At 47.2% G+C, this 27,161-nt stretch overlaps 1 protein-coding gene across 6 annotated transcripts in view; it reads left to right on the top strand.

Moving 5' to 3' along the window:
* The window catches only part of PATL1 (PAT1 homolog 1, processing body mRNA decay factor), a 47,503-nt gene extending 35,515 nt beyond the window's left edge, over positions 1 to 11,988 (top strand). For 2 of the 6 annotated variants that reach the window (XM_038764434.1, XM_038764433.1), the window contains exons 12-19: positions 80 to 177; positions 351 to 410; positions 1,772 to 1,920; positions 2,765 to 2,924; positions 5,977 to 6,132; positions 9,566 to 9,657; positions 9,757 to 9,906; positions 11,747 to 11,988. In XM_038764434.1, coding sequence (XP_038620362.1) covers positions 80 to 177; positions 351 to 410; positions 1,772 to 1,920; positions 2,765 to 2,924; positions 5,977 to 6,132; positions 9,566 to 9,657; positions 9,757 to 9,906; positions 11,747 to 11,780 — 899 coding nt within the window. In that variant the 3' untranslated portion in view covers positions 11,781 to 11,988. Of the gene's footprint in view, positions 1 to 79; positions 178 to 350; positions 411 to 1,771; positions 1,921 to 2,764; positions 2,925 to 5,976; positions 6,133 to 9,565; positions 9,658 to 9,756; positions 9,911 to 10,151 lie in introns of those variants that run through there. The other 4 variants (XR_005455671.1, XM_038764435.1, XM_038764436.1 and 1 more) reach the window with 4 other exon arrangements.
* Positions 11,989 to 27,161: the final 15,173 nt, after the last annotated feature.

Below are 27,161 nucleotides of genomic sequence, written 5' to 3'. Positions count from 1 at the left end.
GCGGGGCATCGTTGAGTTGTTTCCCAGAGACCGATAGTAGAAGCGTCCTGACTGCGTTCTCTGTGTTTGACCCTTGCAGTGCAGTTCGAAGGCTCTTTAGGAAAACTCACCGTCTCCAGCGTGAACAACCCCCGGAAAATGATCGACGCCGTGGTGACGTCCCGTAGCGAGGATGACGTAAGTGTGGTAGCGGAGCCAGGTGGAGGCCAAAGTTTGGCCTGTCCCTCTTCTGTTTGTCCGCGCCGTGATGGGAATGGGCGCGGGGTGGGCATTGGATCTTACAGTAGTGGGAACCCAGATAGCTGTATCTGTTACAAGCCTGATAGGAGCGCCTGCCTTTTATTCCTTAGGAGACTAAAGAAAAGCAGGTCCGGGACAAGAGGCGTCAGACGCTCGTCACAATTGAGAAAGTGAGTAGTCCTTTGACCCGTTGCTGCGCTCAGGGAATTTAGGGAAAGCACCAGATCTCCAAGCAAGGGAGTGGCTATTTGGTCATTAGCTGAAACGAGGAGCAACATCCAGGGAATGGTGGAGTGAAGAGCTGCCAGTTATTTTAGTGGAAAATGATGCCGGTATCCAGCTCCTGCCTCAGAAAGCAGCGTGGATTCATTCACCGGACAGAATTACTAGCACACCCGTGGAGTTTCCGTGGGAAGGTGGAAGTGTTTCTCGGCCCTCAGTTGGTCGTTGAGAGATCTGAAGGGAGTGGGGGTCCTTGTTTGTATAGAGTGCCTCAGCACGTAAAGCAGCCTGGCGCAGTGGATAGAGAGCACAGGCGTGGGAATCAGAAGGTCATGGGTTCTAAGCCCGGCTCCGCCACTTACCTGCTGGGTGACCTTGGACAAGTCACTTAACTTCCCTGTGCCTCAGTTATCTCGCCTGTAAAATGGGTATTAAGACCGTGAGCCCCACGTGGGACAGGGCCTGCATCCAACTAGATTAGCTTGATTAGCTTGTATCTACTGCTTGACACATAGTAAGCACTTAACAGTTACCATAATTATTTTATTATTTAGTACAGTGCCTGGCACATAGTAACCACTTGACAAAAACCATAAAAAAAAATGCGGTTTTGTATTTTGCCTCAACCGCCTGAGTTTTATTTAAGAGAACCATAGAGTCTCTTAATCCACCTTTTAATCAATCAATCAATCGTATTTATTGAGCGCTTACTGTGTGCAGAGCACTGTACTGTATATGTATATACATATACATACTGTATGTGTTGCCAATTTGTACTTCCCAAGCGCTTAGTACAGTGCTCTGCACATAGTAAGCGCTCAATAAATACGATTGATGATGATAATGATGATGTACTAAGCACTTGGGAAGTCCAAGTTGGCAACATAGAGAGACGGTCCCTACCCAAAAGTGGGCTCACAGTCTTAAAGGGGGAGACAGAGAACAAAACCAAACATGCTAACAAAATAAAATAAATAGAATAGATATGTACAAGTAAAATAGAGTAATAAATATGTACAAACATATATACAATTTAAGTAAATCGTAATGTTGTATGGCCAGAAATGACATTCTAGATCCGGCAGCATTCCGTCGCTCACTTTTAAGCTACAACCTTAGGAATTTTCCAGAAGCAAAACTGTCTTGGTGACAACTTAAATTGTAGGAGCCCTTGCAGACATGCGTGGTGTGGGCAGGACCTCCTGACGGTCCCACCTCGACCGTCAGGAGACCAGCCAGAGAGCCGTGCGGGCTCCCGAGTCAAAGCGAGGCCGGGCCACCGGACTCCAGCCCGTTTTGTGTCCCCTAGACATACAGCCTGCTCCTTGACGTGGAGGACTACGAGAGGCGTTACCTCCTGAGCCTCAAAGAAGACCGACCAGCTCTAGTGGGCGAAAGAAAGCAGAAGATCTGCGACATGTATGACAATTTGAGGGGGAAATTGCCTGGTCAAGAAAGGTAAGGCTCCGGGCACTTCAGAAACCTAAAGTAGGTGGGGATCCTTGGGTCCTCCGTGGGAACAGAAAGCACATGAATCTCACATGCCTCCCAGGACTCCCATACCACTCTGTCCCCTTAAAAGAAAACTGGGGGTTCCTCCACGTAAAGTGACTTATAGACCTGCACAGAGGAACCCGTTGGCAATTCCCACGCTCCTTGAATTTCTGGAAGTGAGGGGAAGGGAGTACGTTTATGGTCGTTATTGAGAGGAAGCCTGGAAAGCTGCTGGGATTTCAAATTTTTCCCAGATAAATGCCCTATTAGGGAAAACCGAACTTTTATTTCTATTCAAGCACTGGTTTTTGAGAATCAGCTGATGACCGAGGAAAAATGATGGTTCTACTGATGAGACAGAAAACAAAAAAAGGAAGGTTTAGGTAGATTTTTCTCCTAGTGGTGTTATCAATCAGTATCATTTATCAAGCACCTTAGTGCTAAGCGCTATACTAAGCCCTCGGAAAAGTATAACAGAAGCAAAACACGCTTTTCCTGCCTAGAGGAGTCTACAATCGTAAGGGGTTTTCCCAGGAAGATACTGAGGGAAATCAGTAGGCCAGGCCCTGGCCACGACCTGGCGGTTGAGCCGACAGATGAAGAGATTCAGAACTGTTTCATCCCTCCTGAAAACTCAATCTCATTTTGTCCTGTGGGCATTAGAGCCCGTCAGCGTGACCGGATCCATGGCGTAGGAATCCCTTCCAAGGGGCCACCCATGCGTCGGGCTCACTGGGTTCAAACGAGGGGAAGCTCTTTGGCTCCAATTGGTGGACTACAGTTAAAATTCTTCTTCCTCTCTTGGCAGACCCAGCGATGACCATTTTGTGCAGATAATGTGTATCCGGAAAGGGAAGCGGATGGTTGCCCGTCTCCTCCCTTTCCTGTCCCCAGAGCAGGCGGCTGACATCCTCATGGCAACAGCTAGGAACCTGCCTTTTCTGATCAAGAAGGATGCCCAAGATGAGGTAGTCTCCCAGGGAATGGATGGCCATCTTTCCTTTGGTGTCAATAAGATTTTTTAATTTTAGAACTTAACGCTTTCTTGGCAAGAAAAAGAAAAGATAAAGCAGGGCGGCATAGTGGAAAGAGCCGGGCCTGGGAATCAGAGGACCTGAGTTCTAGTGCCAGCTCCGCCATTTGCCTGTTAGGCGACCTTGGGCCAATCGCTTCTCTGTCCCTCAGTTTCCTCATCTGTAAAATGGGGATTCAAGCCTCCTCACCCCTCCACAGACTGTGAGCCCCATATGAGACAGGGACTGTGTCCAACATGATGATCTTGATCTACCCCAGTACTTGGCTCAGTGCTTGGCACATAGTAAGCGCTTAAGGGGTACCATAATTATTATCCTAAATATAATCCTTGGGCGGTTTGGTCAAATAACCAGGGGAGACAAATGGAGCATTTAAGTATAGGATTCTTATTCTCTCGGTGTGGACACGTTCCTTCTTTGGTAACAGGCTGTGACGATATGAGGAAAGAAGTTGGTGCGCCATAGCTAGGCCTTAGCGAGGCTTTTGATTAACCCGCGTATGTTATTCTTAACAATCAAAGAAGATACGGCTAGCGTCAGGTGGCTGGAGACTTGCACTCTCAAGGTAGCTGTTAGTGGTTCAAAACCAATTTGGAAAAGCATTTTTAACTTTATTGCACTAGGTAGGTTTAATCCTCAATTCCACAACTTCAGTTACCATCTCTGCGCGGATGTTTCCCAAACCTTTCTCCTTCTCTGCAGACTTGCATTTCCTCCTGCCTTCAGGATATCTGTGGTAGGCTGTCCCACAGACTCCTCAAACTCAACAGCTCCAAAACAGAATTCCTCATCTTCCTGTCCTGTCCCATCCCTTACTTTCCTGTCACCACCACCATCCTCTCTTTCCCACAAGCCTGTAACTTTGGCATTTTCCTCCACTCATCCAACCTTCACATTCAGTCTGTCATGCAGTACTCTAAATCCACCCCTTCCTCACCGTCCAAACTGCTACCACACTGATCCCCGCAGCGTGGCTCAGTGGAAAGGGCACAGGCTTTGGAGTCAGAGGTCATGGGTTCAAATCCTGGCTCTGCCAACTGTCAGCTGTGTGACCTTGGGCGAGTCACTTCACTTCTCTGGGCCTCAGTGACCTCATATGTAAAAGGGGGATGAAGACTGTGAGCCCCCCGTGGGACAACCTGATCACCTTGTAACCTCCCCGGCACTTAGAACAGTGCTTTGCACATAGTAAGCGCTTAATAAATGCCATTATTATATTATCATTTCCCATCTTGACTGTTGTATAAGCAGCCTCCTCACTGACCCCATCCCACCTCCTGCTTCTCTCCCCTCCAGTCCACGCTTCACTCTCCCACCCAGGTCGTTTTCCTGAAAATATCTTCAGTCCATATCTCCCCCCCGGCTCCAAAATCTCCAAAGATTGTCCATCCACCTCCACACCAAATTCCTCACCGTTGGCTTTAAGGCGCTCAATCAGCTCTCTCCCTCCTACTTATTCATTCATTCATTCAGTCGTATTTATTGAGCACTTACTGTGTGCAGAGCACTGTACTAAGCGCTTGGGAAGTACAAGTTGGCAACATGTAGAGACGGTCCCTACCCAACAGCGGGCTCACAGTCTGGAAGGGGGAGACAGGCAACAGAACAAATTAACAAAATAAAGTAAATAGAATAAATATGTACAAGTAAAATAAATAGAGTTGGCAGACGCGTTCCCTGCCCACAACGAGCTTACAGTCTAGAGGGGGAGAGGGACATTAATAGGAATAATTTACAGCTATGTACATATATACTGAGGGGCTGAAGATGGAGTGAATACCAAGTGCCTTAAAGACTGAGAATTAGCCTGGCTCAGTGGAAAGAGCTCGGGCATGGGAGTCAGAGGTCGTGGGTTCTAATCATTTATTCATTCAATCATATTTATTGAGCGCTTACTGTGTGCAGAGCACTTTACTAAGCGTTTGGTAAGTACAAGTCGGCAACATATAGAGGCGGTCCCTACCCAACAACAGGCTCACAGTCTAGAAGGGGGAGACAGACCACAAAACAAAACATGTGGACAGGTGTCATGTCATCGGAATAAATAGAAATAAAGCTAGATGCACATCAGCGTGGCTCAGTGGAAAAAGCCCGGGCTTTGGAGTCAGAGGTCGTGGGTTCGAATCCCGGCTCCACCACAAGTCTGCTGTGTAACCTTGGGCAAGTCACTTAACTTCTCTGAGCCTCAGTTACCTCATCTGTAAAAATGGGGATTAAGACTGTGAGCCCTACGTGGGACAACTTGATCACATTGTATCCACCCCAGTGCTTAGAACAGTGCTTTGCATGTAGTAAGCGCTTAACAAATGCCGTGATTATTATTATTATTATAATTAACAAAATAAATAAATACTTACCTCGCTTATCTCCTACCAAAACCCAGTCCACACACTCTGCTCCCCTAATTCCAGCACACCCCCTGAACCTCTAAATCATCTAACCCAACTTCTTGCCTACATCCTCCCTCAACGACTCCCTCCCCCTTTCTATCTGCCAGCCCAACACTCTCCCCACCTTCAGAACCCTCCTAAAATCCCATCTTCAGGAGGCCTTCCTTGGCTTAGCCCTCAAATCCCCTTTCCACCCTCCCCTCTGTGTACTTGACCGTATACCCTTTAACCACTCTGATACTCACCCCAGCCCCCCAGCACTTAATCTTCAGTCTTTCTCCCGCTGGAGCCCGGAAGCCCCTCGCAGACAGGAATCACGTCTAACCAGTCTATTACATTGCACTTTCCCAAGCGCTTGGTACAGTGCTCTGCACGCAGTCAGTGCACAGTGATTGATGGATGAATGGATTGATTTAGGACGTTGTCAGCAGGCCCAGACCCAGCTTCCTTAGAATTGTTTTTTTGCCAAGATTTGTCGCTTCAGTTGTGTAGTACAACCGACTTCCATCTCTCTTGGGCTGGAAATGCGTCCTTCTTTCGGAGGCACCCGTGGTCCGCGATGTTGGCATTTGATGTTCTTGTCCCTTTTCCCTCAGGTGCTGCCTTATTTATTGAGGCCCTTCTCCCTCTTCCTCTATCATCTCCCCTCGGCGACTGTCACCAGCCTTCTGCAACAGTTAATGAACCTACCTCAAAGTTCATCCGCACCAGCCCCTGCCAACCCGCACCTCACCGCTGTGCTCCAGAATAAGGTACTTCTTTCTCTCACCCTCGTCAATCTCTAGACTATAAGCTCCTGATGGGTAGGAAGCGTGGCTGCCGACTCTGTTGCATTGCCCTCTCCTGCGCGCTTAGTACGGTGCTTCGCACACAATAAGCACGCAATACATGCTGGTGATTGAGCGATCAAAACCTTGGACTGGAACCCAAGACCAAATTGGAGGGAAGTTGGCAGTGACCGGGCCTCTTGCTACAGAACAGGATAATAATAATAATAATAATGGTATTTGTTAAGCGCTTACTAGGTGCCAAGCACTGTTCTAAGGACTGGGAGAGATGCAAGGTGATCAGGTTGTCCCACGTGGAGCTCACAGTCTTAATCCCCATTTTACGGATAACTGAGGCACAGAGAAGGGAAGTGACTGGCCCAAAGTCACACAGCTGACAAGTGGCAGACAGGGGATTAGAACCCACGACCTCGGACTCCCAAGTCCGTGCTCTTCCCCGTTCTCTGGTGGCCTGTCCTGAGAGTATATCCGGCGTACAGTTAAACGTCCTGAGCACATTTTTTTAAAGAACTGGAGAAAATTGTACTCTCACTTTCCCTCCTTGAGCTAAAAATTTAGCACCAGGAGGCCTAAGTGGAACATCAGTTAGGTTGTTGATTGGGATGGGGAGGGCAAAGAAGGGGGAAAGGGATTTGGGTGGTTTATAAAACATCTGACGTTTAAGTTGCCAGACCTGAGGAGAGTAAAATTCTTGGCTTCCTCCGCTTGTGTCTTCTGTCCTAAAAGTCAGTCCCTGAACGTTGCTATCTCGTGGACCTGGTGCCCTAATATGTAGGACACCATCCTAATTTCTGAGAAAAGCCTCTTCATCCTTGAAATCTGTTTGAAGGGGGTCACACATCATCAATCATCATCAATCGTATTTATTGAGCGCTTACTGTGTGCAGAACACTGTACTAAGCGCTTGGGAAGTACAAGTTGGCAACATATAGAGACAGTCCCTACCCAACAGTGGGCTCTCGTCGTAATAGGAGCAGCAGCAGTATTTATTTGAACACTCACTTGGTGCGGGGCTCTGGGCTGAGTGGTCAGGAAGAACAGAATAACAAAGCGTCGCAACTGCTGCCCACGTGGGTCCTGCAGGTAAAAGGAGGAGTAAAATTTTGCTCTGAAGCTGTCGACAAACATGCCCGATCTCATTGATGTTGCCTAGGAGTTGCTGAGTAGTGAGGCCCCGAGGGTACTCGTCTAAAAGAGAAGCAACGTGGCCTAGTGGATACAGTACAGGCCCTGGAGTCAGAAAGACGTGGGTTCTAATCCTGTCTCTGCCTCTTGCCTGCTGTGTGACCTTGGGCAAGTCACTTCATTTCTCTACGCCTCAGTTACCTCATCTGTAAAATGGGAACTGTGACTGGGAGCCCTTTGTGGGACCGAGACTGTGTCCAACCCGATTGTCTTGTATCTGACCCAGTGCTTAGTACGGTGCCTGGCACACTAGCAAGCACTTAACAAGCACCACAATTTTTATTATTATTACTATTATTAAAATGAAACCCCTGAGCGTAAATAGATAAAGCGCGACAAGTCAGAACGTTAACACAACCTGTTAAAGCAAAGCTCCAGACCCCGATGGAGAACCAGGGTCCCGTGGTTCTTTTGGGATCGCCTTATTTTTTATTTTATTTTATAATGGCATTTATTAAGCGCTTACTATGTGCAGAGCACCGTTCTAAGCGCTGGGGAGGCTGCAAGGTGATCAGGTTGTCCCACAGGGGGCTCAAAGTCTTAATCCCCATTTAACAGATGAGGTAACTGAGGCCCAGAGAAGTGAAGTGACTTGCCCGAAGTCACACAGCTGACAATTGGTGGAGCTGGAATTTGAACCCATGACCTCTGACTCCAAAGCCCGGGCTCTTTCCTTTGAGCCATGCTGCTTCTCACAGTTCTTTCTGGTCTTTTTCCTCCTCCCTTTTTGGGAGCCTCGGCTGAGGGCGACGAGTACTTCTAGGGCTGTCGGGACTCCTAATCTCCCGTCGCCACCTACTTTCCCTGCCCCTGATCCTCCCAGTTATTCCCAGAGGCCTTCATCCATCCCGAACCCGGACAGGGAAGGGGTAGTGACCCCCAGGTTGGCCTTGCCAGCCAAGGAGAGACGCTGCCCTGGCCCTGGCAGGACCGGAGACGGCCCAAGTCACAACAGGGAAGGCGTAAGAAAAAGAAGAGGGGCACCGCGGGACACGGGGCAGCAGGGAGGAAGAACGAAGCCAACCGAGGCAGCTGGAGCTGGAGACCCACTGGGAAAAAGCTCAGCGTGGCGTAGTGGGTAGAACACAGGCCTGAGCGTCAGAAGGTCACGGGTTCTAATCCCGGCTCTCTGCTGCGGGACCTTGGCCAAGTCATTTCACTCCTCTATGCATTCAGTTACCTCATCTGTACAACGGGGATTGAGACTGTGACCCTGTGTGGGACAGGGACTGTGTCCAACCCCATTTGCTTGTAGCCACCCCGGCCCTCAGTACAGGGCCTGGCACATAGTAAGTGCTTATCAAATACCGTTATCATTGAGACGCCGGCCTGTAGATTGCTTTATGCACCCATTGCCCTCTCGACAACCGAAGGTGCGGTGATCAGTTGTTTGATTATTCGCGTTTATTTTGGACTATGTGCTCTTTGTCCAGAGGGCGCAGTCAGTCTTATTTATCGAGTGCTTACTGTGTGCAGAGCAATAACGAGAGAGCAGACACACTCCCAACTCATAATGAGCTTACAGTCTGGAGTAGTAGAAAGCCCTGAGAGGAGGTTCCCATTGGCCTGTCGTGTTTCATCTCTCCGGAGGTAAAGTTCCTCCCCAGTTTATGGCGTGAGCATGATTCCTCCCTTGCTCTACCCTCCCGTGGCTCCTTTTAGCCTCGTCTGTTTCAGGGCCTAGAGTAGACTGGGGGAATTCCCGTGTCAGGCATATCCAGGGAGGCCATCCGCAGACCAAGAAGAGGGCTGATTGAGACCTAACCGGTGTCCTCCTTCAAGACCGGCCTACGTTTACAGCGAGGACAGCGGATCTCACGGGGGAATGGTGACGAGGAGAAGAAACGTTAACGGGTCTGGTTCTTAGGGAACCAGAGAAGCGGCGTGGCTCAGTGGAAAGAGCCCGGGCTTTGGAGTCAGAAGTCATGGGTTCGAATCCCGGCTCCGCCACGTGTCCGCTGTGTGACCTTGGGTTTAACTTCTCGGAGCCTCAGTGACCTCATCTGGAAAATGGGGATGAAGACTGTGAGCTCCCCATGGGACAACCTGATCACCTTGTATCCCCCCCAGGACTTAGAACAGTGCTTTGCCCATAGTAAGCGCTTAGCAGATGCCATCATTATGATTATTAGGGATTGAGACCGGACTGACCGTGCGCGTTTTTGAGGGCGGGCGAGGTCTGTTGCCTAATCCCTGGCCTCTTGCCTTGCAGTTTGGCCTGTCGCTGCTTTATCTGATCCTGAGCCGGGGAGAGGAGCTGCAGAGTTCCGATGCCGCCACGGAGCTGATGCAGGACAACCAGTGGTGAGTCTCCCCAAAGCCTTGTCAGACACGGCCCTCCGGCCCCGAGGCCCTCACGTTTCCCGCCTGTCTCACGTCGCCTTGATGGCCTCTCCTCGCTAGGACAGAGTTGATGTTCGTGGCGACTCGAGAACTCCTGCGGGTGCCCCAGGCCGCACTGGCCAAGCCGGTCTCCACGCCCGCAAACCTCGCGTCCCTGTTCTCCCGCTACGTCGACCGACAGAAACTGAACCTGCTGGAGACGAAGCTGCAGTGAGTACGAGCCCGGCGGGCCGGACCGTCACGGGATCGGAGGCTCCGCTAGTGAGGGAGACCACGTCGAGGTGGGAGGCGGAGCCCGGAGCGGTCGAGGCCGCGGCGGGGGCTGAGCTGGAGACGCGGGGCTCGCTCCGGTTGAGGGTAGAGAGAAGGGGGGAGCGATCCCAACCCTCACCGTCACCCTCCCTTCCTCCTCCCCTGCCCCGCACCTCCACCGTTGGCCCGGTCTGTCCCATTAGGTTGGTTCAAGGGATGCGGTGAAGGATCTCCACGTCCCTGACGCCTCCTGCCACCTGCACTGCTGCCATCACCAATGGAGTGTTTTCAATGTGGGAGGGGCGACGGCCCCTTCCCCCCCCCAAAGCAAAACCGGGAGGGATTGTTTCCCCGTAGATATCCGGTGTGTGGAGAACAACCCTCCTCCTCCTCTGCCTGCCCCACTGCTCTGTGAACTTGGCTGGGTGTGACTTCCACTGGTTTCTCCCCCTTCGCTCTTCAGTTCCACCTCTGCACGTCCCTTCCCTCCCCGCGCACCGGCCCCCTCTGCCCATTCTTGATTTTCTTTTCCGCAAAGCCCCCGAGGGACTCCCCACCACCACCACCACCGGCCCGTCCCGTTGCTCCTCCGCCGTCCCTGTCACTGAGGGACTAGTGAGAAAGTCAGCCCGCCCGAGGAGGATTTTCTCTCCCCCGTGTCCCGCTCAAGAATCTTCCGTCCTCCTCGTCTCCCTTCACGGTTTCCCCAAGGAAAGATGGTCTCCGGGGACGAGAGGGAGTTAGGCAGAAAGACCGCCCGCCCGTCCCGTGCGGTTCCCCAGAGGGGTCCGGAGAGGGAGGCCGCCGACTTAGGGGGTCGGAGAAGGGGTAGTCCTTGGCCGCTCGCTCTGTCCGCCCTGTAGAAAGCTGTCTGCTGAGAGGTGGAGGATTCAGTCTGTGCCTCTCTCTGGAGCCTTACTAGGTGAGTTTTCTTTCGCCCCGACTCCAAGTATCCCGCTCTCTCTGGAGAGTTAGCCCCCGTCTCTTGTAAGGGGCCTGCCCACCATCCCAGCTTGCCAGAGCCCCTTCCGATCTTTCCGTCGTCCCCTCCCGCCCCGGGGAAACGGCCCCCGGTCGGTCCTGCTCATCTTCCCCGCCCCAGCTGCAGCAGGCAGGCGCAGGTCTGTGCCTTCCTCCCCTCGCCTCCTCGGCCGGCCGCCCCGGACGGCCCTCTCGGCCGGCCTGCTTCAGCCGGGCGGGCGGGCGGCGGGTTTCTCGCGTGCTCCTCTTTGCACACTCAACTCTGTCTTCCTGGGAATGCTCAGAGAGCCCCCATCCCCTCCGTCACCCCTCGGTTGCCCTCGCACCGCACCCCCCGACCCCTCCGCGGGATTCCGACCTTGATGGATAGAGGCCCTTTCCAACCGTAATCATGAAATAAAGGTTGGAAGGCCCCCCGTCCTCTCTGGGCGGCGTGTGAGCGGCTGTCCTCGCCCCCACCATCCTCCCTCGCCCAGTCCCACCCCCCTAGGTAGCCACGGGGCCTGGGTTTGACCCCCAGCAGGACGAGCCCCCTCCTCTTTCCTTCTCCCTCACCAAGATGATCGGGGGGACTGGGTTTGATACCCAGCAGGTACAACCCTCTGGGACCCTTGAATCTGAATGAATTTTCCCATCATCATCGCCTGCCCGTCCCTTCTGTTTGTACCTCTTGGAATGTGGCAGGGAGGAGGGGTCATTTTATTTAAGAAAAGGAACGTTTTGCACATTGTATGTATTGTATAACCAGTGAAATTCTCCGTTATAACCACCTCCCTCCCACAACCTCTCTCTCTTTCTCTCTCTGTCCCCTCTCCAGCCCCAGCCTCTTCAGTCGTCCCTCCTCCCAATAATGCTTATCCAGCCACTCCCCACCATCACCTCCAGAATATTTCTACCTATCGCCTCTCCCGCCCTCCCTCACAGCCAATCGAGTGGACAGTGCTCTCATTTCCTCCTTCCGTGCTTCTACTTTGTTTTGGTTCTGATTAATAAAAAATTAAAGTTTCTAAATTTACATTTTTATAGGGTATTGTAAATAAAAACAAATTGTATACTTGAGAAGTGCGTCTTTGAGTTTCTCCTCCCGACTTCTGGCTGTCCCCTTGCATCTGTTTCTGCGGGGTCTACCCCATCCTGGCATTCCTCCTAATACCCGAGGGAGGGAGCGCTTAGAACAGTGCGTTGCACATAGTAAGCGCTTAACAAATGCCATCATTATTATTATTATTATAATAAAATCTTCCTGGCACCTCCTTGCACTTACAGAGCATCCTCTTTTAAGGAACTCGGTGTGGTTAGAATACCAGGACAGGCCCTCCAGAGTTCATCTTGTCATTCCTTAGGGAAGCGACGTGGCCTAGTGGCTAGAGCCCGGGTATGGGACTCAGAAGGACCTGAGTTCTAATCCCAGCTCTGCCACTTGTCTGCTGTGTGACCTCGGGCGAGTCACTTCACTTCCTCTGTGCCTCAGTTACCTCATCTGTAAAATGGGGGTTAAGACAGTGAGCCCCGTGTGGGGTGGGGACTGTGACCAACCCAATTTATTTGTGCTTAGTACAGTGCCTGGTCCCTAGTAAGCGCTTTAACAAATACCACAATTATTATTCCTTCCCCCTCTAGATAAAACTGAAGCTAACATACTAATCATATTTATTGAGCTATCATACTTATAATAATAATAGTAATGATGGCATTTATGAAGCGCTTACTATGTGCAAAGCACTGTTCTAAGCGCTGGGGAGGTTACAAGGTGATCAGGTTGTCCCACGGGGGGCTCACAGTCTTCATCCCCATTTGACAGATGAGGGAACTGAGGCTCGGAGAAGGTAAGCGACTTGCCTGTTAAAAGGACTTGAGCTAGAAACAAGTTAAGCCAGTTGGACACGGTCCCTGGCCCACTCGGGGCTTACAGTCTAAGTCCCTGACAGATCAAGCAGCGTGGCTCAGTAGAAAGAGCTCGGGCTTTGGAGTCAGAGGTCATGGGTTCAAATCCCAGCTCCGCCAATTGTCAGCTGTGGGACTTTGGGCAAGTCACTTCACTTCTCTGGGCCTCATCTGTCAAATGGGGATGAAGACTGTGAGCCCCCCGAGGGACAACCTCACCACCTTGTAACCTTCCCAGGGCTTAGAACTTAGTGCTTTCCACATAATAAGCACTTAATAAATACCATCATTATGATCAATTAATCATACTTAATAATAATAATGGTATTTGTCAAGCGCTTACTATGTGCAAAGCACTGTTCTAAGCGCTGGGGAGGTTATAAGGCGATCAGGTTGTCCCACGGGGGGCTCACAGTTTTAATCCCCATTTACAGATGAGGGAACTCAGGCAAAGAGAAGTTAAAACTTTTAGACTGTGAGCCCACTGTTGGGTAGGGACTGTCTCTATATGTTGACAACTTGTACTTCCCAAGCGCTTAGTACAGTGCTCTGCACACAGTAAGCGCTCAATAAATACGATTGATTAAGTGACTTGCCCAAAGTCACACAGCTGACAGTTGGAGCTGGGATTTGAACCCATGACCTCTGACTCCAAAGCCCGGGCTCTTTCCACTGAGCCACGCTGCTTCTCCAGCGTGAGAGAACTATTGAGCACACTATTGAGCACTTAGTGTGTGCAGAGCACTCTACAAACAACTTGGGAGGGTGTGATATAACAGAGCTGGTAGACAGATATGGGTCTCTCTAAGAGAGAAGCAGCGTGGCTCAGGTGAAAGAGCACAGGCTTGGGAGTCAGAGGTCGTGGGTTCTAATCCTGCCTCTGCCCCTAGTCAACTGTGTGACGTCACTTAAATTCTCTGTGTCTCTGTAAAATAGGCATTAAGACTGGGAGCCCCACATGGGACAACCTGATCCCCTTGTTCCTACCCCCGGTCCTAGAACAGTTCATAGCCCGTAGTAAGTGCTTAACAAATACCATTATTTTATTTTATTTTTTAAAAAAGATCTCTATGCAAGATAGACTCCATTCTCTACTGCTAAAATCAATCAATCAATCGTATTTATTGAGCGCTTACTGTGTGCAGAGCACTGGACTAAGCGCTTGGGAAGTACAAGCTGGCAACATATAGAGACGGTCCCTACCCAACAACAGGCTCACAGTCTAGGAGGGGGAGACAGAGAACAAAACCAAACATACTAACAAAATAAAATCAGCAAATGCTCTATGTCTAACCGAAATCCTTTCTGCCATTTCCACCTACTTTCTTTAATTTTATTCTTTGGAATTTGGAAAATAATAATAATGATGGCATTTGTTAAGCGCTTACTATGTGCAAGGCACTGTTCTAAGTGCTGATGGCCGGGTGGGTGGGTGGGGAATACAAGGTAATCAAGTTGTCCCACGTGGGGCTCACAGTCTTAATCCCCATTTTCATTCATTCATTCAGTCGTATTTATTGAGCGCTTACTATGTGCAGAGCACTGTACTAAGCGCATGGGAAGTACAAGTTGGCAACATATAGAGACGGTCCCTACCCAACAGTGGGCTCACAGTCTAGAAGGGGGAGACAGAACAAAACAAAACATATTAACAAAATCAAATAATTAGAATAAATATGTACAAATAAAATAGAGTAATAAATCCATCCATACATATATACAGGTGCTGTGGGGAGGGGAAGGAGGTAAGGCGGGGGGGATGGGGAGAGGAAGGAGGGGGCTCAGTCTGGGAAGGCCTCCTGGATTTGCCAGAAGAGGGAACTGAAGCACAGAGAATAATAATAATAATAGCATTTATTAAGCACTTACTATGTGCAAAGCACTGTTCTAAGTGCTGGGGAGGTTACAAGGTGATCAGGTTGTCCCACAGTGGGGTCCCAGTCTTATTCCCCATTTGACAGATGAGGGAACTGAGGCCCAGAGAAGTGAAGTGACTTGCCCAAAGTCACCCAGCTGACAAGTGGCGGGGCCGGGATTAGAACCCGTGACCTCTGACTCCCAAGCCCGGGCTCTTTCCACTGAGCCACGCTGCTTCCCCATCCTCCACGTCGTTGTCTTGTCTTTCATTTCCGACCCATAACGACTCCATGGCCTGATCTCTCCCAGAACTTCTCACCTCCATCTGCGGTCGTTCTGGTACTGTATCCTTGAGGTTTGTTGGTAAAAAGGTACAGAAGCGGTTTACCACTGCTTTTTTTATATATATGTAGCATTTATTAAGCACTTACTATGTGCAAAGCACTGTTCTAAGCGCTGGGGAGGTTACAAGGTGATCAGGTTGTCCCACGAGGGGCTCACAGTGTTAATCCCCATTTTACAGATGAGGGAACTGAGGCCTGGAGAAGTGAAGTGACTTGCCCAAAGTCACACAGCTGGCAATTGGCAAAGTCGGGATTTGAACCCATGACCTCTGACTCCAAAGCCCGGGCTCTTTCCACTGAGCCACACTGCTTCTGCACAGTAAACTTGAGTCTCCGCCCTCGACTCTCTCCCATTCATTCCTTCAATCGTATTGAGCGCTTACTGTGTGCAGAGCACTGTACTAAGCGCTTGGGAAGTACAAGTCGGCCACATAGAGAGACGGTCCCTACCCAACAACCGGCTCACGGTCTAGAAGGGGGAGACAGACAACAAAACAAAACATGTGGACCGTGTCAAGTCGTCAGAACAAATAGAATTAAAGCTAAATGCACATTAACAGAATAAATAGAAGAGTAAATATGTACAAGTAAAATAAATAGAGTAATAGATCTGTACAAACATATATACAGGTGCTGTGGGGAGGGAAAGGAGGTAGGGTGGAGGGGGATGGGAAGGAGGAGAGGAAAAAGGGGGCTCAGTCTGGGAAGGCCTATTACTCTATTTTATTTGTGCATATTCTATTTATTTTATTTTGTTAATATGTTTTGTTTTGTTGTCTGCCTCCCCCTTCTAGACTGTGAGCCCGCTGTTGGGTAGGGACCGTCTCTCGATGTTGCCGACTTGTACTTCCCAAGCGCTTAGTACAGTGCTCTGCACACAGTAAGTGCTCAATAAATACGATTGAATGAATGAATGAATGAATGAACTTGTACTTCCCAAGCGCTTAGTACAGTGCTCTGCACACAGTAAGCGCTCAGTAAATACGATTGAATGAATGAATGATGAATGAATGAACTTGTACTTCCCAAGCGCTTAGTACAGTGCTCTGCACACAGTAAGCGCTCAATAAATACGATTGAATGAATGAATGATGAATGAATGAACTTGTACTTCCCAAGCGCTTGGTACAGTGCTCTGCACACAGTAAGTGCTCAATAAATACGATTGAATGAATGAATGAATGAATGAACTTGTACTTCCCAAGCGCTTAGTACAGTGCTCTGCACACAGTAAGCGCTCAATAAATACGATTGAATGAATGAATGATGAATGAATGAACTTGTACTTCCCAAGCGCTTGGTACAGTGCTCTGCACACAGTAAGCGCTCAATATGATTGAATGAATGAATGATGAATGAATAAACTTGTACTTCCCAAGCGCTTAGTACAGTGCTCTGCACACAGTAAGCGCTCAATAAATACGATTGAATGAATGAATGAACTTGTACTACCCAAGCGCTTGGTACAGTGCTCTGCACACAGTAAGCACTCAATAAATACGATTGAATGAATGAATGATGAATGAATGAACTTGTACTTCCCAAGCGCTTAGTACAGTGCTCTGCACACAGTAAGTGCTCAATAAATATGATTGAATGAATGAATGAATGAAGGCCTAAGCCGCTGCTGCCCTGCGCAAGTGAATTTTGTTGTTACCTATTTAATTTTTTAGAGCCCAAGGTACTCTAGACCGAATGTCCAAAGTGAAGTGTTCACAATCTGCCATCTCCCGCCTCTCCCCCAGGTTAGAGTCTGAGCTACTTGTGAACAGGTTATTCCGTACTTCTCAACCACACAGTAATAATAATAATAATAATAATAATAATAATAATAATAATAATAACGGGCTCTTTTAGACTGTGAGCCCACTGTTGGGTAGGGACTGTCTCTATGTTGCCAACTTGTACTTCCCAAGCGCTTAGTACAGTGCTCTGCACACAGTAAGCGCTCAATAAATACGATTGATGATGATGATAAGGTATTTGTTAAGCACTTAGCCCACTGTTGGGTAGAGACTGTCTCTATATGTTGCCAACTTGTACTTCCCAAGCGCTTAGTCCAGTGCTCTGCACACAGTAAGCGCTCAATAAATACGATTGATTGATTAATTGATTGATTGCAAAGCACTGTTCTAAGCGCTGGGGAGGTTACAAGGTGATCAGGTTGTCCCAAGGGGGGCTCACAGTTTTAATCCCCATTTTTACAGATGAGGGAACTGAGGCACAGAGAAGTACAGTGCATTGCATCAAATGAGTGCCCAAATCCCCATCCGGAGGACCTGGAGATGTGGATCATAAATTCTAGGTAGTTCCAGGCAGGCAAGGAAGGAAGCTAAAGGAAGTTTTGCCTCCCAAGGTACGGCTCACTAGACTGGAACCCGTGAGGAAATTTATTTCTCACAACCCGCCCCACCTAGTCAATTTCAGTTTTCCGATGGGAGAGGCATTTACCTGGGATGGGGAGGAAGCTGAAAAGACCTCGTCCCCCTCTCCACCCCCCCATTTTACCTCCGTCCCTTCCCCACAGCACCTCTATATAGTATACGTTTGTACATATTTATTACTCTATTTATTTTACTTGTACATATCTATTCTATTTATTTTATTTTGTTAATATGTTTGGTTTTGTTCTCTGTCTCCCCCTTTTAGACTGTGAGCCCACCGTTGGGTAGGGACCGTCTCTATATGTTGCCAACTTGGACTTCCCAAGTGCTTAGTCCAGTGCTCTGCGCACAGTAAGCGCTTAATAAATACGATTGATTGATTGATTGATTGATGTACACACTGTGTTTTCCCCCATTCCCGGCCTCGGTAGTGAGGAATAAAGCCTTGAATTGTAGCTAGCCGAGGGACAAAAGAACCGAAGCGGCGTGCCTGGGGTGTTCCCGCGTTACTCGAGTAATCTTTCTCCCTCAATAATAGTGATAACAATTGTATTTAAAGTGCTTACTATGTGCTAAGCCTTGGGGTTCGGGGGGCGGCGGTGATACAATACGATCCTTAAAAATGTACTTCCCCAGCGCTTAGTACAGTGCTCTGCACACCGTAAGCGCTCAATAAATACGATTGATGATGATGACCAGGCCTCGCTAAAACTTCCCAGCTTGAGGCTCAGCCATCGTGGCAACTCACCAAGTTGTCCTGTCAAGACTGTGAGCCCACTGTTGGGTAGGGACCGTCTCTAGATGTTGCCAACTTGTACTTCCCAAGCGCTTAGTCCAGTGCTCTGCACACAGTAAGCGCTCAATAAGTACGACTGATTGATTTTCAAGCAGTGGGAAAGCCAGGAAGTTGCTTTTTCTGGTTCTGACGCACAGTGGATGCAGAATTGGATTCCGTCCACGGGCTGACGACAATGAAGGCCACGGTGGGGCTTTTCCTCCCGTTCCCGTCGCTGAATGCCTCGGTCAATCAATCAATCAATCAATCAGTCGTATTTATTGAGCGCTTACTGTGTGCGGAGCACTGTACTAAGCGCTTGGGAAGTCCAAGTCGGCAACATATAGAGACGGTCCCTACCCAACAGCGGGCTCACAGTCCAACCCCGCAATGCCTCAGAAACTTGGCGTGGAAGTGTTTATGTAATACTGAACCTTTTTAACTTGGGGTAAGTGCTTCACTTGGTGGTCGCAAGCATGGTTTGCCCAGCCTTTTTAATAATAATAATAATAATAATAATAATGATGGCATTTATTAAGCGCTTACTATGTGCAAAGCACTGTTCTAAGCGCTGGGGAGCTTCCAAGGTGATCAGGTTGTCCCACGGGGGGCTCACACTGTAGGGACTGTCTCTATATGTTGCCAACTTGTACTTCCCAAGCGCTTAGTACAGTACTCTGCACACAGTAAGCGCTCAATAAATACGATTGATTGATCGATTGATTAATCCCCATTTTACAGATGAGGGAATTGAGGCTCAGAGAAGTGAAGTGACTTGCCCAAAGTCACACGGCTGACAATTGGCGGAGCCACTTTGATGCGGGAGGTGGCCCAGAGCGGTGACTCAGTCTCTCGGTGAGACGGCAGCTTGGCTGTGAACAGATCGCAAGTCTCCTGGCTGTCTAGCACGCATTTCACTTGCCAATTGCTGCACCAAAGAGATTTCTGAAGCAGGGAGGCATTAACCCATCAGAGCTCTCATTAAACTGCTTATTTCTGTCAGCTCTAGCAAGTTCTCCAGCCAGGCCCTAAAACTGGGAAATCAAAGGTGGGAGAAGAATCAGGGATGATGTGTAACGCAGGGTATTCTCTGTATAATAGCATATTTTGTATTTATTTATATAGTATACATATCTTATACTGATAGTAGTGTATTGTACTATATAATAATAATAATGTTGGTATTTGTTAAGCGCTTACTATGTGCCAACCATGGTTCAAAGCGCTGGCAGGGTATTCTAACAGCATACTTTTTATGTATTTATATAATATACATATCTTATACCTAGAGTAGTGTATCGTACTATATAATAATACTAATGTTGGTATTTGAACAGATCGCAAGTCTCCTGGCTGTCTAGCGCGCCGTTCACTTGCCAATTGCTGCACCAAAGAGATGTCTGAAGCCGTGAGGCATTAACCCATCAGGGATCTCATCAAACTGCTTATTTCAGTCAGCTCTAGCAAGCTCTCCAGCCAGGCCCTAAAACTGGGAAATCAAAGGTGGGAGAAGAATCAGGGATGATGTGTAATGCAGGGTATTCTATGTATAAAAGCATATTTTTTATTTATTTATATAATATACATATACCTAGAGTAGTGTATTGTACTATATAATAATAATAATGTTGGTCTTTTTTTAGCATTTATTAAGCGCTTACTATGTGCAAAGCACTGTTCTAAGCGCTGGGGAGGTGACAAAGTGATCAGGTTGTCCCACAGGAGGCTCACAGTCTTAATCCCCATTTTACAGATGAGGGAACTGAGGCCCGGAGAAGTTAAGTGATTTGCTAAGCGCTTACTATGTACCAACCATGGTTCAAAGCGCTGGCAGGGTATTCAAATAGCACACTTTTTATGTATTTATATAATATATATATATCTTATACCTATAGTAGTGTATTGTACTATATAATAATACTAATGTTGGCAGTGAGGCATTAACCCGTCAGGGCTTTCATTAAACTGCTTATTTCAGTCAGCTCTAGCAAGCTCTCCAGCCAGGCCCTAAAACTGGGAGATCAAAGGTGGGAGAAGAATCAGGGATGATGTGTAAAGCAGGGTATTCTATGTATAATAGCATATTTTTTATTTATTTATATAATATACATATCTTATACCAATAGTAGTGTATTGTACTATATAATAATAATAATGTTGGTATTTGGGTTTTTTAGCATTTATTAAGCGCTTACTATGTGCAAAGCACTGTTCTAAGCGCTGGGGAGGTGACAAAGTGATCAGGTTGTCCCACAGGAGGCTCACAGTCTTAATCCCCATTTTACAGATGAGGTAACTGAGGCCCGGAGAAGTGAAGTGATTTGTTAAGCGCTTACTATGTGCCAACCATGGTTCAAAGCGCTGGCAGGGTATTCTAATAGCATACTTTTTAGGTATTTATATAATATATATATATATATCTTATACCTATAGTAGTGTATTGTACTATATAATAATAATAATAATGTTGGCAGTGAAGCATTAACCCATCAGGGCTTTCATTAAACTGCCTATTTCAGTCAGCTCTAGCAATCTCTCCAGCCAGGCCCTAAAACTGGGAAATCAAAGGTGGGAGAAGAATCAGGGATGATGTGTAACGCAGGGTATTCTATGTATAATAGCATATTATTTATTTATTTATATAGTATTCATGTCTTATACTGATAGTAGTGTATTGTACTATATAATAATAATAATGTTGGTATTTGTTAAGCGCTTACTATGTGCCAACCATGGTTCAAAGTGCTGGCAGGGTATTCTAACAGCATACTTTTTATGTATTTATATAATGTACATATCTTATACCTAGAGTAGTGTATCGTACTATATAATAATACTAATGTTGGTATTTGAACAGATCGCAAGTCTCCTGGCTGTCTAGCGCGCCATTCACTTGCCAATTGCTGCACCAAAGAGATGTCTGAAGCCGTGAGGCATTAACCCATCAGGGATCTCATTAAACTGCTTATTTCAGTCAGCTCTAGCAAGCTCTCCAGCCAGGCCCTAAAACTGGGAAATCAAAGGTGGGAGAAGAATCAGGGATGATGTGTAATGCAGGGTATTCTCTGTATAATAGCATATTTTTTATTTATTTATATAATATACATATCTTATACCTAGACTAGTGTATTGTACTATATAATAATAATAATGTTGGTATTTGTTAAGCGCTTACTATGTGCCAACCATGGTTCGAAGCGCTGGCAGGGTATTCTAATAGCATACTTTTTAGGTATTTATATAATATACATATCTTAAAACTATAGTAGTGTATTGTACTATATAATAATACTAATGTTGGCAGTGAGGCATTAACCCATCAGGGCTTTCATTAAACTGCTTATTTCAGTCAGCTCTAGCAATCTCTCCAGCCAGGCCCTAAAACTGGGAAATCAAAGGTGGGAGAAGAATCAGGGATGATGTGTAATGCAGGGTATTCTCTGTATAATAGCATATTTTTTATTTATTTATATAATATACATATCTTATATCAATAGTAGTGTATTGTACTATATAATAATAATAATGTTGGTATTTGGTGTTTTTTTAGCATTTATTAAGCGCTTACTATGTGCAAAGCAGTGTTCTAAGCCCTGGGGAGGTGACAAAGTGATCAGGTTGTCCCACAGGAGGCTCACAGTCTTAATCCCCTTTTTACAGATGAGGGAACTGAGGCCCGGAGAAGTTAAGTGATTTGTTAAGCGCTTACTATGTGCCAACCATGGTTCAAAGCGCTGGCAGGGTATTCTAATAGCATACTCTTTATGTATTTATATAATATATATATATATATATCTTATACCTATAGTAGTGTATTGTACTATATAATAATACTAATGTTGGCAGTGAGGCATTAACCCATCAGGGGTTTCATTAAACTGCTTATTTCAGTCAGGTCTAGCAAGCTGTCCAGCCAGGCCCTAAAACTGGGAAATCAAAGGTGGGAGAAGAATCAGGGATGATGTGTAATGCAGGGTATTCTATGTATAATAGCATATTTTTTATTTATGTATATAATATACATATCTTATACCTAGAGTAGTGTATTGTACTATATAATAATAATAATGTTGGTATTTAAGCGCTTACTATGTGCCAACCATGGTTCAAAGCGCTGGCAGGGTGTTCTAATAGCATACTTTTTAGGTATTTATATAATATACATATCTTATACCTATAGTAGTGTATTGTACTATATAATAATACTAATGTTGGCAGTGAGGCATTAACCCATCAGGGGTTTCATTAAACTGCTTATTTCAGTCAGCTCTAGCAATCTCTCCAGCCAGGCCCTAAAACTGGGAAATCAAAGGTGGGAGACAGAATTTAAGTGATTTGTTAAGCGAAATTTCTGTCACACAGCTCACACAGCTGACAATTGGTGGAGCCAGGATTTGAACCCATGACCACTGGCTCCAAAGCCCGTGCTCTTTCCAGAATTTTAAGATTATGAGTCCCTTTGAGGGCCATGATTGTTTCTTAATTGATTTTCCCGCCATCTCCTAGGGTTTACTACAGTGCTCTGCGCATTGTAAGTGTTAATAAATATTTGTAATAATCATCAAGAGAAGCTGCGTGGCTCGTGGATAGAGCATGAGCTTGGGAGTCAGAAGGACCTGAGTTCTAATCCCTGCTCTGCCGCTTGTCAGCTGTATGGCCTTGGGCAAGTCAACTTCACTTCTCTGTGCCTCAGTTACCTCATCTGTAAAATGGGGATTAAGACTGGGAGCCCTATGTGGGACACGGACTGCGTCCAACCTGATTATCTGGTAATCCTCCCCAGTGCTAGCAGCGTGGTTTAGTGGATAAAACATAGAGAAACAGCGTGGCTCAATGGAAAGAGCCCGGGCTTTGGAGTCAGAGGTCATGGGTTCAAATCCCGCTCCGCCAATTGTCAGCTGTGTGACTTTGGGCAAGTCACTTCATCATCATCATCAATCGTATTTATTGAGCGCTTACTATGTGCAGAGCACTGTACTAAGCGTTTGGGAAGTACAAATTGGCAACATATAGAGACAGGCCCTACCCAACAGTGGGCTCACAGTCTAAAAGATAATAATGGCATTTATTAAGTGCTTACTATGTGCAAAACACTGTTCTAAGCGCTGGGAAGGTTACAAGGTGATCAGGTTACAAGTTGATCAGGTTATCTCACGGGGGACTCACAGTCTTAACCCCCATTTTACAGATGAAGGAACTGAGGCCCAGAAAAGTTAAGTGACTTGCCCAAGGTCACACAGGCAATTGGCGGAGCCAGGATTTGAACCCGTGACCTCTGACTCCAAAGCCCGGGCTCTTTCCACTGAGCCACGCTGCTTCTCTGGGCCTCAGTTACCTCATCTGGAAAATGGGGATGAAGACTGTGAGCCCCCTGTGGGACAACCTGATCACCTTGTAACCTCCTCAGCGCTTAGAACGGTGCTTGGCATGTAGTAAGCGCTTAATAAATGCCATCATTAATTAATTAATTAAGCGCAGGCTTTATCCCGTGATCTTGGGTGACCTTGAGCAAATCACTTCACTTTTCTCTGTGCCTCAGTTACCTCGACTGTAAATTAGGGATTGAGACTGTGAGCCCCATTTGGGACAGGGACTGTGTCCAACCTAATTTGCTTGTATCTACCCCAGCACTTAGTACAGTGCCTGGCAGAGAGTAAGCGCTTAACAAATACTATTATTAGTAGTAGTCGTATTAGTATTACTATTATTACAGTGCCTGGCACATAGTAAGCACTTAATGAAATACCACTAAACCCTGAAAAATCTCAGATAATATACTGGTTTTTCCTGTCTTCTCAGCCCCCATCAATTAAATGCCTTTTTTTTTTTGATAGCATTTATTAAGCGCTTGCTATGTACAAAGCACTGTTCTAAGCGCTGGGGAGGTTACAAGGTGATCAGGTTGTCCCACGTGGGGCTCACAGTCTTAATCCCCATTTTACAGATGAGGTTAACTGAGGCACAGAGAAGTGAAGTGGCTCGCCCAAAGTCACACAGCTGACAATTGGCAGAGCCGGGATTTGAGCCCATGAGCTCTAACTCCAAAGCCTGGGCTCTTTCCAGTGAGCCACGTGCCTATGTGCAGAGTACTGTACTGAGCGCTCAGAAGAGTAGTCAGAGGTCATGGGTTCAAACCCTGGCTCCGCCAATTGTCAGCTGTGTGACTTTGGGCGAGTCACTTTACTTCTCTGTGCCTCAGTTACCTCATCTGTGAAATGGGGATTAAAGACTGTGAGCCCCACGTGGGACAACCTGACCACCTTGTAACCTCCCCAGCGCTTAGAACAGTGCTTTGCACATAGAAAGCGCTTAATAAATGCCATCATTATTATTAGATGTGGAAGAAGTGCGGTCCCTGCCCTCAAGCCCCTTAAAATCTGATGGGGGGAAATTGGCAGATGCCAAGCCACTCTCAAAATGTTGAGTAATGATAGCAGACACATGGAAGGAGAAGTAGGTAAATAAATGTAGTTAATGCAAATGGAGAATCATCATCATCAATCATATTTATTGAGCGCTTACTGTGTGCAGAGCACTGTACTAAGCGCTTGGGAAGTACAAGTTGGCAACATATAGAGACAGTCCCTACCCAACAGTGGGAGAACATTCATATGTTGCCAATTTGTACTTCCCAAGCGCTTAGTACAGTGCTCTGCACATAGTAAGCGCTCAATAAATACGAATGATGATGATGATGATATGCGCTGAGGGCGGCTGTTGGGAGGATGTAATTCCGGAGCTTTATCAGGGAAAGGCCCTTGGAGGGAGGTGGGTTTTGAGGAAGGCTGTGAACGGGGCGGGGGGGGAGAGCTGTGGTCTGGAGGATTGGAAGGGGACTTTCAGGTAGGAGGAAGAGTGTGACCCGGGAGACGGAAGCGGCAGAGCTGAGAAGGAACAGTGAAGTTCCTCCTCCAAAATCCCCTCCTCAAAAACCTCCAATGGCTACCGATCAATCTGCGCATCAAGCAGAAACTCCTCACCCTGGGCTTCAAGGCTGTCCATCACCTCGCCCCCTCCTACCTCACCTCCCTTCTCTCCTTCTCCAGCCCAGCCCGCACCCTCCGCTCCTCCACCACTAATCTCCTCACCGTACCTCGCTCTCGCCTGTCCCGCCATCGATCCCCGGCCCACGTCATCCCCCGGGCCTGGAATGCCCTCCCGCTGCCCATCCGCCAAGCTAGCTCTCTTCCTCCCTCCCTCCCTTCCTTCTTCCTCCCTTTTAGACTGGGAGCCCACTGTTGGGTAGGGACTGTCTCTATGTGTTGCCAATTTGTACTTCCCAAGCGCTTAGTACAGTGCTCTGCACATAGTAAGCGCTCAATAAATACAATTGATTGATTGATTGATTGAAAGCCCTACTGAGAGCTCACCTCCTCCAGGAGGCCTTCCCACACTCAGCCCCCTCCTTCCTCTCCCCCTCCCCCCCGCCTTACCTCCTTCCCCTCCCCACAGCACCTGTATATATGTCTATATGTTTGTACGGATTTGTTACTCTATTTTATTTGTGCATATTTATTCTATTTATTATATTTTGTTCATATCTTTTGTCATCTGTCTCCCCCTTCTAGACTGTGAGCCCGCTGTTGGGTAGGGACCGTCTCTAGATGCTGCCAACTTGTACTTACCAAGCGCTTAGTACAGTGCTCTGCACACAGTAAGCGCTCAATAAATACGATTGAATGAATGAATGAATGAATGAAGTTAGCTCCTGCGAATGGAAAAGCACAAACTGAGGTATGTAGTATGAGAAATAGAGGCCTTCCCAGACTGAGCCCCCTTTTTCCTCTCCTCCTCCCCATCCCCCCGGCCCTACCTCCTTCCCCTCCCCACAGCACCTGTATATATATTTGTACAGATTTATTACTCTATTTTACTTGTCCATATTTACTATTCTATTCATTTTGTTAACGATGTGCATTTAGCTTTAATTCTGTTGGTTCTGACGACTTTGACACCTGTCTCCATGTTTTGTTGTCTGTCTCCCCCTTCTAGACTGTGAGCCCGTTGTTGGGGAGGGACCGTCTCTATCTGTTGCCGACTTGTACTTCCCAAGTGCTTAGTATAGTGCTCTGCACACAGTAAGCGCTCAATAAATATGATGGAATGAATTGAATGAATGGAAGGAGAACAAAACATATTAACAAAATGAATAGAATATGTACAAATAAAATAAATAGAGTAATAAATACAAACAATAAATAAATACATACAGAGAAGCAGCTTGGCTCAGCGGAAAGAGCCCGGGCTTTGGAGTCAGAGGTCATGGGTTCGAATCCCAGCTCCGCCACCTGTCTGCTGTGTGACTTTGGGCAAGTCACTTCACTTCTCTGGGCCTCAGTTCCCTCATCTGTAAAATGGGGATGAAGACTGTGAGCCCCCCGTGGGACAACCTGATCACCTTGTATTTCCCCAGCGCTTAGAACAATGCTTTGCACATAGTAAGTGCTTAACAAATTCCATTATTATTATTATTATTATTATAAAAACATATATACAGTGACTTGCCCAAAGCCACACAGCTGACAATTGGCGGAGCCAGGATTTGAACCATGACCTCTGACTCCAAAGACGGCTCTTTCCACTGAGCCACGCACCTTGTATCCTCCCCAGTGCTTAGAACAGTGCTTTGCACATAGTAAGCTCTTAATAATAATAATAATGGCATTTGTTAAGCACTTACTATGTTCAAAGCACTGTTCTAAGTGCTGGGGAGGATACAAGGTGATCAGGTTGCCCCACTTGGGGCTCACAGTCTTAATCCCCATTTTCCAGATGTGGTAACTGAGGCCCAGAGAAGTGAAGTGACTTGTCCAAAGTCCCACAGCTGACAATTGGCAGAGCCGGGATTTGAACCCATGACCTCTGACTCCAAAGCCCGGGCTCTTTCCACTGAGCCACTCTGCTTAACAAATACTAACATTATTATTATTATTATTATTATTAACAAGGCCCATCATTCCTATTAACAAGGCCCATCATTTCTAGACT

The sequence above is a fragment of the Tachyglossus aculeatus genome, chromosome 22, assembly GCF_015852505.1.
Source record: "Tachyglossus aculeatus isolate mTacAcu1 chromosome 22, mTacAcu1.pri, whole genome shotgun sequence".
NCBI classification, from domain to species: Eukaryota; Metazoa; Chordata; class Mammalia; order Monotremata; family Tachyglossidae; genus Tachyglossus; species Tachyglossus aculeatus.
This window is presented reverse-complemented; position numbering and strand designations above follow the sequence as displayed.